This window comes from Pipistrellus kuhlii, unplaced genomic scaffold (assembly GCF_014108245.1).
Source record: "Pipistrellus kuhlii isolate mPipKuh1 unplaced genomic scaffold, mPipKuh1.p scaffold_m20_p_7, whole genome shotgun sequence".
Lineage (NCBI taxonomy): Eukaryota > Metazoa > Chordata > Mammalia > Chiroptera > Vespertilionidae > Pipistrellus > Pipistrellus kuhlii.
The window spans coordinates 69,423,184-69,435,813 of record NW_023425573.1 but is presented as its reverse complement, the minus strand read 5'-3'; the positions used below and the strand labels follow the sequence as shown (position 1 = coordinate 69,435,813).

Genomic DNA, 12,630 nt, shown 5'->3' with positions numbered 1-12,630 from the left:
CCATATGGTATTGCCATCCTTTCCAGATCTCCCCAAGAGTTATTATGTTTTTCTTAGTGTCTGGCAGTTAGACACTAAGAAAAACATAAGCAGCATTCCAGGTACACATAAACCACACTTATTTAAGAGTAGCAAAAATTTCCATGAGTGTGTGGTGTGTGTGTGTGTGTATGTGTGTGACTGCCCTGCTTTCCTTCCCTACTGACCTTTTTGTGGAACTTACCCATCATCTCTCTCCAAGCACCATATTTGAGAAAGAAAACAAAAGCCACCTGTCAGCTCCTTGTCAGAACCTTCCAGGACTTTATGTGCTTACCAGCTAATGCTAAATGTGGTCTGTGGGGATTTATCAGGGAACTGGGCTTGCAGACAAGGCCCCTACCTCTTTCAGCTCTCCTGGACTAATGACCCATGAGGTGCAGATGACCCCTGACAAGCAATTTTGACTTTGAATCTGATAGACAGAGAACTGACAAAGAAATGTAAAATGGGGGTGTGTCTTAGAATGGCATACCTGTCAACTCTATCCATAACATAGATTTCAATGCCAAGTGGTGAGTGACTAGACAATTCCGTTTACCTATGGCAATGAGGGGCATAATCTGTGTTGGCAGCAGACTCCCCTTGTTAATTACACTTTTTTCATAGCCAGAAATTAACATAAACTTTCACTCATGGTCACGCAGTGCTGGATGGTGATGAGAGGTTGTGGGCAGCTTTCTGAGGGTAAGGGACTGCCCGCTCCAGATTCACAGTTTTCCAGAGACAGGCACAAAAGGCACAACTCCACAGGGCGAGGCATTGCAAAGATGGGAGTGACCACAGAACCAAGTTGTTCGGCTCAGAAAAGAATGGTAGCTGGTGATTTAGAATTTTCTCAGCTATTACTCTATCAGGAACAGATATAAATTGGTAATGTCCCATTTGGTGAAAAGTAGAAGGTGACTCATAGGCAATAACTGTGGGATATTTTTGGTTTAAGTTTGTTGTCAGCACGTGGGTATCTTCTAATAGTGTATTTTCAACTCTTTTGGGCTCAGTTGTAGTTAAGAACTGTACAAAGACCAGACTATAGCAGGTAACCATTAAGTACCAGGGAGCCCATTACAATGTGTTAATCCCCATCATTAGAAAGGCAAGGAGGAAGGTACTTACATGGGGAAAAGGAAGAAAATAATTCACCATTGACAAATACTCAAACATCGTTTCAGAATTAAACAACTGGGGATGGCCTTCTTTTGGAATTCTGCATATATTTCTTCTCTGAATCATCCTAACATTAAATTGTTTCATAAGAAAATGACATTTGGATGTTAAAGCTCTTTGTAAAGGCAAACAACACAATGAAGCTCAGTGAGACAGGAAGTGATCTTTGGAGGCAGAACTCCTGGAAGACATTGTCTTTAGAAAAGTTAGTCATTTAGCCAGGACTGGTTTGGCTCAGTGGATAGAGCGTCGGCTTGGGGACTGAAGGGCCCCGGGTTCGATTCCGGTCAAGGGCATGTACCTTGGTTGCGGGCATATCCCCAGAGGCAGCTGATTGATGACTCTCTCTCATTGATGTTTCTAACTCTCTATCTCTCTCCCTTCCTCTCTGTACAAAAATCAATAAAATATATTAAAAAAAAAAAGTTAGTCATTTAGACAACTTTGCAGGAGGAGGGCAAATACACATGCTTCTTATTGACATCAAAACAGCGTTTGGAACAGAACTGTTCCATTAAGTATGTTGAAATTATAACATTTTGCAGAAATTTTTATTATAATTTGTATAATTATTGTGCTATTTTATCACCACTGGACATTTTCATGGGATACATTTTGATGTTTTATTAGCAAGTGCTTTTTTTCAGACTATGTGACAGTAGGTGAAGAGAATACTCATAATTTAAATTAAAATACCCATATTAAATTGGCCATCTCTTTCCACTGCACATGAAGGTACTAGTATACTAGTATGGTCTCACTAATTTTGTTACCATTTTTGCTTTGACCACTGACAGCAAGGAGGCTGAAGCTCCCCTTCCTCTGAGACTTCTCCTTCAGAAAATTATCTAAATCTCCCGAAGGAAGGACCTACACCCTGTAGCCAGCAGTGTGCATTTCCTTCTGATTTATTTACTACTGCCGATGCCATCCTTCCCGGGGATGCCTTTTCCCCTCTTACAATGCTTTTATGTAATTTAACTAAAAGTACAAAGTGACATGGCTCCTGTCCAAATTACAGAGAAGTTGGAACTAAGTGGTCTGTGCTAGCATCAATGGGGACATAAGCCTGTAATGAAAGTTTCAAAAAGAGAAAATTTAATTCAGCAAAGCATGAATGGGAGTTTTACATGCTAGACCAGGGGTCGGCAAATTGCGGCTCTCCAGACACATGTGGCTCTTTGGCCCCTTGAGTATGGCTCTTCCACAAAATACCACATACTCTAATTAAGTTAATAACAATGTACCTACTTATATAATTTAAGTTTTTAAAATCTGGCTCTCAAAAGAAATTTTAATCGTTGTCCTGTTGATATTTGGTTCTGCTGACTAATAATTTTGCCGACCCCTGTGTTAGACTATATCTAGCAATCCTGAGAATGAACGTTCAGGTACTAGTGAAGTAAATGGAGGCTGGCTACATCCACGGATTTGCCATATGTATGGAAATAATCCTCTACTATTATCACCGTCAATTAAAATAATTACAATGCCTCCTTACTAAATACAACCTAATTTATAAATGGCAAGGGATGGTGGTATTATAAGGTTCTGAAACATTGGTTTTATTCAGAAAATAGTGTAATATGTAATGCATTATGTGCAGCTATTGTTTCCATCCAAAATAACTACAAGACGAATTCTTTGCAGCACACTTTAAAACCAGCAGATTAGCCAATTTACCTTGAGCCCTAGTGGGGGGAAGTTCCCTCAAACTCTGAGTTTTAAAAGGTCCATGGGTATTCACATCAATGTGCTGTGGTATTCGAATCCATCTTATTTTTACATCTAATCTCCTTTCTGTATAGGCTGATAACACAGAATAAACAGATTTCACTGCTATTCTTGTACTAGTCCCAAAGGAGACTATGGCAATGTCATTTCTGAAATTACTAATTTTAGCCCAAGTCACAATGATGGTTATGGAGAAGAAATGAAAAACGTTGCATTTAACACTTAAAAAAATGACCAGCTGGCCAACTATGCAGGTTAATAATATCCCTCTGTATGGGAAAGCTCCCAGCATGACAATTCGTCTTGCAGCTAACTAGAAAAATTAGCATGCCCCTATTGATTATGTATATTGGGGAGGGGTCAGGGAATCTTTGTACTGCACAGAAAATAATAAGACTGTTTCTCGCAGATATTCTGGAATGACCAAAGGATACTTATTACTACCCCATGAAAGGCTGCAGATGAGAGAGGACAAGCATGGCAAATCACTTCGGCATCAGGAAGCAATGAAAAAGCAAAAATGAAACCGTGAAAGCAAAACAGAGGGTCTTTGTGTTTTTCCAGGGACTTCTGTACAGCAAGTCTGTACCCTCTGCTGTCAGAACCGCATTAAACAGGGCACAGTTAAACTGAGTGTGCCTGATAAGAGGCTCTGCTGGCTATCACAGTTTTCCATCAGTTGGATTGAATTTCTGGCATATTGCACATTTCCCCACGTCCCATTCTCTCTCCTTCCTTACAGTGACACTACAAGGTCAGCCTCTGATATGCTTATAACTTGCGGTTTTATAATGCAGGGGGCGTCTACATTGTCAAAGAAGAAATGGTACCAAAAGAAGTCAAGAGCAAAAATGGAGAAAAACAGAAGGAAAAGGAAAAAAACACACAAAACACTTTGACAGAAAGCATAGTCTGCATATGATTCCAGAGTTTGAAAATAAAAGGCCTTGTATCGCTTTAGAGTCAGAGCTACTATGTGCATTTGCCTCAAATTACAGTATGTCAGTGAAATGCTAAGGAACCCTAAACATCAATTAATCATTAAACTAATAATAAATAACTAATAATGCCAATCATAGTTACTTCTAAAACCTCATCTATTTTTGAACTACTCTAGAAAAAAAATGTATAATTACTTCATATTTCAAGTTTTCCCTATGAAAATGAGAGCATGTATTATCCTTTAAAATCTCTTTTATAAGAGGATAAAAATATACGATACAATCAGTAATTACATGAAGAGATTTTTTTTTTGTTTTGTTTAAGTGCTTTAAAACTTATGGAACGAAAGAATGAACATCACAAATCAATTATTCAAGAAAAGAAATAATATAAGGACTGAAAGTGCAGCTTCCCTGGGAAAATGTAAAAATGTTTTTTTATTCTTTTCATCTTCACCCAAGGACATACTTTCATTGATTTTAGAGATAGAGGGAGGAGAAGAGAGAGAGAGAGAGAGAAGGAGAGAGAGAGAGAAACATTGATGAGAGATAAATGATGTGAGAAACATCAAACATTGATCGGTTGCACCCCCTCCAGGGCTGGAACCTGCAACCCAGGCATGTGCTCTGACTGGGAATAGAACCCACAACCTCTAAGGTACAGGACAACGCCCAGCCAACTGAGCCACACCCACCAGGGCTTCTTTTATTATTTTTAAAAAGGAAACGTCACCCTTTGCTCTGGACCTCTCAATTAAAAAACCAAGTGCTAGGAAGTCAAGATTCATAAAGAATATCTTAGTTTTAACACCTATTTGGGTAGAGTGAACTGAACACACCACTTCCAGAAAAATAAGAAATGCTTAAATCATATCGTCAAAATAGTCAATATTCTCTTCAATAGTTAGCACTTTTATTTTATTTATTTATTTATTTATTTATTTATTTATTTATTTATTTTAGTATATTTTATTGAGAGGAAAGGAGAGAGATAGAGAGCTAGAAACGTTGATGAGAGAGAAACATCGATAAGCTGCCTCTTGCATACCCCCTACCGGGGATGTGCCCGCAAACAATGTACATGCCCTTGACCGGAATTGAACCTGGGACCTTTCAGTCCACAGACCGACGCTCTACCACTGAGCCAAACCAGCTTCAGCAGCACTTTTATTTTTCACAATGATGTGCATTCCCTTTCTGTGTGACTGAAATGCTGGCAATAACCATCCCCACAGAGTCCCAGCACGGGGGTGCAATTTTAAGATGACACCGGCAGCCTCATTTGCCTGCGCTGTGATTACCAGCACTCTGAAAAGGGAGCTGACAGGGAGCCATCTCTCTGTTAGGGTTGCCACCAAGCTTTCTCTCTTTTGTTCTCTTCTGCTTGAACTTTCTCTTTACCCCATAATCTCTTTTTAAAAAATATTTTTTTATTGATTTTTTTTTACAGAGTGGAAGGGAGAAGGATAACATTGATGAGAGAGAGACATCAACTGCCTCCTGCACACCCCCACCGGGGACGTACCCACAACCAATGTACATGCCCTTGACCAGAATCAAACCTGGGACCCTTCAGTCCGCAAGCTGATGCTCTATCCAATGAGCCAAACCGGTTTCGGCTACCCTGTAGTCTCTGGCCCATATATTTTCATCAGCAAAGGGCAGGAAGAGCTCAACCAGCCTGTCATAGTGCCCAACAGATCAAACCAGGGATGGCGAGGCACTTACCAGGGAGCCCTTGGGCATGTCTGCCTCGGCTTTGGCTTTGAGGGTTTTCTTGTGGTTTCCTTGCGCGCTGCTGGAGCCACTGGTGAGACAGGAGCCCTGGGAGCTGCCCTTTATCACGCTCCGGCAGGAAACACTGCTTGATCCACTTTCTGTCTGTGGAGCTGCTCTCTTATCAACTCTGCAGGTAGAAAGGGATTCCTCTGATAAATGACATTGCTCTCCTTCAATCACTCTCCTCTTCCCAGTCCCTTAATGTTTAAAGTAACGGCCTTAGATGGCTCTGCCTTTAACCCTCCCAGTGAGAGTGCTTCCCCATGACCTTGGTCAGATCTTTACCTGATATTCCAGGCGTGTGTCACTTTAGATTTGACAATAGAATATTTTTTATGAGTTTGGGGGACAAAAAATAAAAACACTGTAAAGTGATTGCTAACTACATTCCTGGCTTAAGATGGGCAGGACATGTAATTTCCTCTGGAAGTTTCTAAGTATCCGTTTGCTGGGTACAATCAATGAGATTGGCATACTCTGCATAGTGCTTTAATTTGCTTCCATTTCATGCCATGTGGGTACATTCATGCTTCCTAGTGTAGGCTGAATTTCTTTCAACCTTGATAAAACTTACCATTCTTTAATTTCAAAGACCATTGGTTTGGTTAAAGTAACATGGACTAAATTATCACTTTATTGCTAACTTTTATTTCATTGTTTAAATTCTGGCTAATGTATAAAAGACTGTTATTATGTGCTCCTGCTTGTATGAAAGGCACGCTTGGCTGGCACTTGGTGTTCATTAAGCAAACAACTCTCCCTGTGTGTGGGGGAGGGGCCCTCCACATCCCCACCCGCTGGGCCCCCGCGTTTTACCTGCTCAAAAGCTCGGTCATAAAGGTGTCTTTTGTTGGACATGCAACAGGACTGGGTCTGTTTCTGGGTTCACACTTCCCTTGCTCGCAGATGTCTTGCGCTGCTTTCCGACTGCTTTTGCTGTGGAAGACAGCGTCTGGAGGACCCGGCAGCTCTGGGTCTCTGCGAGGCTCACTCTCCACCTCACTCTGCAGCTCAGGCTTCTTCTTGTCCTTCTTCCGCTCGGCTTTTAGCTGTTTGTGTCCGAAGCCCAGGCCTTTGGCGTCCTTCTTCTCCACTTTGGGTTTGGAGGCCTCCATCTTCCTGCTGCTGAGAGCGGGGAGGCGGCTCCTCCGAAAACCGAACCAGCTGGCGAAGGAAGGCCCGGGCCGCGGCTTGGCTTCCACAGACGCGGCCTTTGTCTGCACTTGGCCCTTCTCCACGTTCTCCTGAATGCACAACATGACCTTTTCTTCGATGGAGGGGGAGAGGGGGGCTTCTGGGCTCGCAGCGGCCGCAGTCCTGGTGATAGTAGGATCTGCATGCCTCCCAGAAGCTTCTAGCTTGGCGGCCCTGCTGGTTTCACAGCCGCTTGGGCGCTGGGTGCTCCCTGGGCTCTGCGGGGCCCGTGGGCATGGGTCATTGCCTGGCCCTTTAGGCTCAGCCACCCCCGGGCAGCCTCCCTGGATGCAGGCCTGCGGGTCTTGGGGGCCAGGTGTGGCCAGGAGCCCCTCTGGTGGCGGAGGGACCCGCAAAGGCAACCTGCTGGGGCTGCCCTGCTGGCTGCAGGCGCTGCCCGTGCTGCCCAGGGAGCCCTGCCTGGAGGGCGCCTGCGGGGGCCGCCCAGCGCCGCCAGGGAGACCCTCGAGGGTGGGGGCGGCCGAGGTCTTGCTGGGGGAGCCCTCAGAGGAGCTCTGCCTGGTGAGGGAGCTGCCTCTCTCCGCTGTGTTGGTGATGATCTGAGTTCGGACCCTGCCTGGCCCTTCCGTGGGCGGCTTGTCCCCCGCGTGGGCGCTGAAGCTCTGGCTACGGGCCTTCGCCCCATTCATGCCCAGGGCCGGCTTCGGGTGCGGCTTGCTGGAGGAGAGGGATCTCTTCACGTACCTGCTGTCCGCCCCGTCCTTTCCAGGGGCCCCGGGGGCGAGGTTTTCCAGTGTCTCTGGCGTGGCCGCTTCCAGGGGCAGCCCCCCGGCCAGGGCCAGGCCCTCCGGGGCCCCGAAACCCAGCGGGGGGCTGTGTCCCGCGCCCGCGGCGGCCTCAGGGCCCACGGGGCTCCCCGAGCGCGCCGGCCGCGGCTTGCTGGCGGCCGCGGAGCTCCGGGAGGCCTCGTTGAGGCTGTCTTTCTCCTGCTTCCCGGGCACCGTGGAGCTCCTCCTGGGCGGCTGCGGGGACCTCAGGAGGGCCCGGAGCCCGGCCGCTAGGCGCGGCTTCACTCCCTTCTCAGGGGGGTGCGCACCCCCGTGGGGGGCGCTATGGCTTCTGCAGGGGGCGGAAGGGCTGATGCTCTGAGATGGAGGCGGCTCGTTCGCCCCCGGGAAGGAAGGCGTGGGCGACGCAGAGGCGCTGTCATCGGCTGGTCCTTTTCTCCCCGGAGACGGACTGTCCGAGGCCGCTGCTTCCAGTGGCTCATGGGCTGCAGGCCAGCTCTTGGGGACCCGTAACCCCGTGTCCGTGTGCGGGGCCCCAAGGGTTGGATGAGGTGGTGTGTTGGGGATCCCTCTCTTTGGAGAGCCCTTAGGGGGCCCCGGGGCCATCACGGCCAATGAGCTGCAGGGGGTGTACGTGGGGCATCTGGTTTGCACCCCCGTGTCTCGGGGAACCAGGGGGTGAGCGAGGAGGGGCTTCTGGAAGGCCACGGAAGGTTTCCTCCCCAGCGCTTCTGTGTGGCTGGAGGAGATGGCAGGCGCGGAGGATCCTTTCAGGAGGGGAGCCCTGAGGGCAGCCCGTGCAGCTTCGATGGAGGCCCTGGCTTCAGGCCGGGCGGCGGGGGCCGGCGGCCCACAGTCATACCGGGGCCTGAGGAGCAGGGACACCGACCTACCCGGAGGGGGCGGCGGGGGAGGGGATGTAGGCCCCGGGCAGGGCTTGTCCCTCGGGAGGGGCTCTCCGTGGCCCCCGGGCCCCCCGAGGGGCGCTGACGGCTGGCTCGTAGGGCCCTGGGCCCCCTCCCTCCGGCGGGGCGCTTGGGAGCCGCGCTTTGCCGAGTGGGCGTCGGGCTGCAGGTCAGCAGGGGGCGCGGGACCCTCGGCCCTCCTGCCGCGGGGCAGCCTCCCTGGAGCCGGGGCCGGCGCCTTCTCGGGGGTCATGGGGCCCGAGGAGGGCCCCCTCCTGCAGGCCTCAGGCTCCGTGGGTTTGGGCTTCTGCGGGGAGGGCTTGCCCCTGGAGGGGATTTTGCTCAGACTAGGCTTCAGGTGGAGGCCCACGGCTCCCGGGGACCTGCAGGTCCTCTGGCCGGTGCTCCGCGTGGGTCCGACCAGCTTCTGTCTCTGAATGTTTGGCGGTGCCATCGTCCTGGGGCTGAGGGGCCCGGCGGCAGGTGCCTCGGGGACCAGGAGGGTCCCCACGCCGCCCCTTGGGCCCCCCGGGATGCTGCAGGCTGCCACCCCCGCGGGCCCCTCTGCAGAGGTGAAGGCGGGGCCGCGGGCAGCTCCGGGCTGGAGGCCAGCGGGTCCCGGGCGCTGGGCCTGGGCGATGGAGACCTCGTTCCTGGTGACAGTGACCACCCCGGTCTGCTGGGAACTGAACTCGATGGGCTCGCCGTCCTCCGCGTCGTAGATGACCGTCATGCACTCCTCCGAGGACGTCCTCCGCACCACGCGCTGCTGCCGCAGGAAGCCCAAGGTCCGCGGCCTCTCCGGGCGGCCGGGCGCCTGGTCCCCCTCCCCGGGGGGCTCCAGCGGAGGTCTCCTCCCAAGCCCCACCGGGGCATCCAGGTTCTCCGTGGACTTGTCGGTGTCGGTGGCCAGTGACAGGTCCGAGGGGCTCTTCTCGTCGCTGCTCCCGATGTGCAGCTCGTCCAGGGTGTCGTTGTCGTCGGTGTCTGAGAGCTGGAGGCTGACGGCCACATGGCCCCGGCTGCTGGGACCCCCCTCTCTCTGTCCCTTGGGCGCCTGCTTCCTCTCCGGGGAGCAGCCGCTGGCACAGCTGCTCAGCTTTTCGGGTCTCTCTCCGGGGTAGACAGAGGGGCCTTCGGAAAGGTGACTTCCCTGCAGCTCCCAGCTAAACAGACTGTCGGAGACGCTGTGGGTCAGCTTGCAGCCGTGCAGTCTGCAGGCCTGGCTGGGAAGGGCGTGGGTCCATGCGAAGGCGGAAGGGTCCTCGTTGGGGTCGTCGTGGGAATCTGTGTCATAAACAAATGCCTGGAGGGGCTCCCTGCAGCCGCCCCCCAGGTCCGCTGTTTTGCAGGGGGCATGCTCCTTGGGGCTGCTCTTAATTCCTGGAGAATATATTCCTTCGTTGGAGTTCATGCAATCTTTGTAGCCCCATTTGGTTATCACTGAGGGGGGTTCAAGTAACACTCTCCGCTTTTGCAGCTTCCTCAGTCCTTCCAGAATGTGGCTTTCCTTGATACGGGTCGTTGGAGGTAGTTCATCGGTAGGACTAGCAAAGCCGCTCGGGAGGGAGGAGCCAATACTTAGCCTTTTATCCCAGTTTTGTGAAGATGGCTAGGAAAGAAAAGCAGAGGTCAGAGAGGATGGAGTCGTGGGGATCACACTTTTATAACAGAAGGCCATCACTGAACTTCCTGTGTTCTAGTGGTTGATAAATGTTCACAATAAATGCATACATTAATTAATTAATTAATGCAACTTAATTAACTGGGAAGCAGATTTCTTCTTCGCCAGGTTCTGAGCTAAGCAGTATGTAATTTAAAGAAGAAGAGAATAAGGACCTGCCCTCAAGAAGCATGCACCAGCAGAGAAGAGGACCTGAGCACGAATGGGTGCTCTAGAAATTCAGGGAAGAGGGACCATATGTCTGTTTGGAAAAACCTCAAAAATCACATAAGGAAAGATGTTACTTTTTTAAAAACCTACCTAGCCATTGAAAGATGGCAAGGTTTGCTTTAGTTTAAAAATGGGGAGAATCATTTCCAGAAGAAATGTAATAGCAAGGACCCAAACTGGGAAGTAAGTTTAAGGTACATGTAGGGAATAACCAAAGACAATATGGCCTCAGGTACATGAGAGGTAGAGGATAAATGGAAAAGTAAGTTAGCCTATGTCTATGAAACCTTCCATTCTAACACTGGATGGTTACTTCATGTGACTTCATGACTTTGACAGGAAGGGGACCCCCGGAAAACACACCCACACAGAGAGCAGTGGGCAGCTGCTATTAGAACCCACAGTGATGATTTACCTACTAACTGAGAAAAGTCCATTTCTCTTTTTTTAATTTATTTTATTTTATTTTTTTAATATAGTTTATTGATTTTTCACAGAGAGATGGATAGAGAGCTAGAAACATCGATGACAAAGAAAGATTGACCAGCTGCCTCCTGCACGCCCCCTACTGGGGTCATGCCCGCAACCAATGTACATGCCTTTTGACCGGAATCGAACCCGAGACTTTCCAGTCCGCAGACGGATGCTCTATCCACTGAGCCAAACCGGGTTTCGGCTGAAAGTCCATTTCTTGTCCTCGGACATTACCCAATACTAGAGTTAGTTTTGGAGAAGTGACCAAGAAATGACATAGAAAAAACATGCTGCATTCCACACAGACACTGATGTTTGTTTATAGTATTGCTAACAGGAAATGGAAGGGCAGAGGAGGAAACTAACCTGGCTAAGCACCTGTTGTGGACCAGCCACATACATGGCACTCTGACTTAATTTTCAGAACAACCCCATGAAGAAAACATTACCATCCGTTTGCTAGGGAGGAACCTGAGGTTCAGCAAAAGGGTCTGTTGGAAATCACACAGCTAACAAAGAGCTGGTTGCAAGGGTGTGAACTCTAGTTTGCTGGGTTCTTCCTACGACTGACTTCCAAAGTGGCCAGTGGGACTTTGAACCCAGGCAATGGGGCTCCTGGGGCTTGTACAACTTCATCTGGATGCCGGAGTCAAGCTCAGCTTCTCTCCTCCCCTCTGTATCAGTCGATGCCATGATGGAGATCACAGGTTACTGCCTCACCTGTCTCCAATGGCACTTGCAGTTTAATCACAAGCCAGCACGCTGGAGACCTGGTGGGATGTGGGCACTGACCTAATGCCTTTTTTTAAGGCTATAAAATTAATGGTGAAGAATTTCGCCATTAATTCTTCTTGACAAAGAGTGCAGTTACCATTGGCATCTCCACACCAACTGACCTCCGTCCCATAACTCTCAACACAAACCATGCGCTCATAAGCAGAGGTTGAAAATGCGTCAGACTCTTACACTGGAATCTCAGCTTTTCAATAAGCTGTGAACATTTATTTACATCTAAGAGATTTTCATAAAAAATTACTCTAGCTATCAACAATATATATTGTTTATCTGTTTTATTTGTTATTTTCTTTTTTTTTTAAATCCTTATTGTTGAAAGTATTACATATGTCCCCCTTTTCCCCACTACTGATTTCTACCACTCCTCTTCCCACTCCTCAGGCATTCACTACCCTATTGTCTGTATCTATATATGCATATGAGTTCATTGTTTGATCTCCCTCCCACACCCTCCCCTCCTCTGCTTTCCTTCTGAGGTTTGACAGTCTGTTTGATGTTTATTTTGTCTCTGGGTCTATTTTTTTCATCAGTTTATGTTGTTCATTAGATTCCATGTATGATTGAGATCGTGTGATACTTATCTTTCCCTGACTGGCTTATTTGGCTTAGCATAATGCGCTATAGCATGTTTTCTTTAAAAAATTCTTCAGGGTAATAAGTGCTGCTGATAGATGCTCTTTGGTGATGCTTCACCTCTACCCTCCTCTTCCCCTGCACCATTAAAAGCTCCTTCGGGAATCAGAAGAAATCCTGTCAGTGAGTTTGGGTATTATAGACCACCCAGTGAGCGGACTGCCACAGCTTGGCTTTCTGAGAATGTCCACGGTCTCCACAGTCACATTCACAGTAAAGGAGAGAAGACAGGCTCAAAGCACCCTGCAAGAGCTTGAAAAAACTGCTTTGTTCAACCCATAAAAGATTTGCTCAGCCTCTGGCCATCGCACCTCCCTCCGCCTCTC

The 12,630-nt window shown here is 48.7% G+C and overlaps 1 protein-coding gene across 6 annotated transcripts in view; it reads right to left on the bottom strand.

The window, feature by feature from the left end:
- Positions 1-12,630, bottom strand: part of NCKAP5 (NCK associated protein 5) — a 909,053-nt gene that overhangs the window by 104,233 nt on the left and 792,190 nt on the right. For all 6 annotated transcript variants that reach the window (XM_045575730.1, XM_045575732.1, XM_045575733.1 and 3 more), the window contains 2 exons: positions 6,477-10,120; positions 5,610-5,787 (listed from right to left, as the gene is read on the bottom strand). In XM_045575730.1, the coding sequence (XP_045431686.1) occupies positions 5,610-5,787; positions 6,477-10,120 (3,822 nt within the window). The remainder of the gene's footprint in view (positions 1-5,609; positions 5,788-6,476; positions 10,121-12,630) is intronic.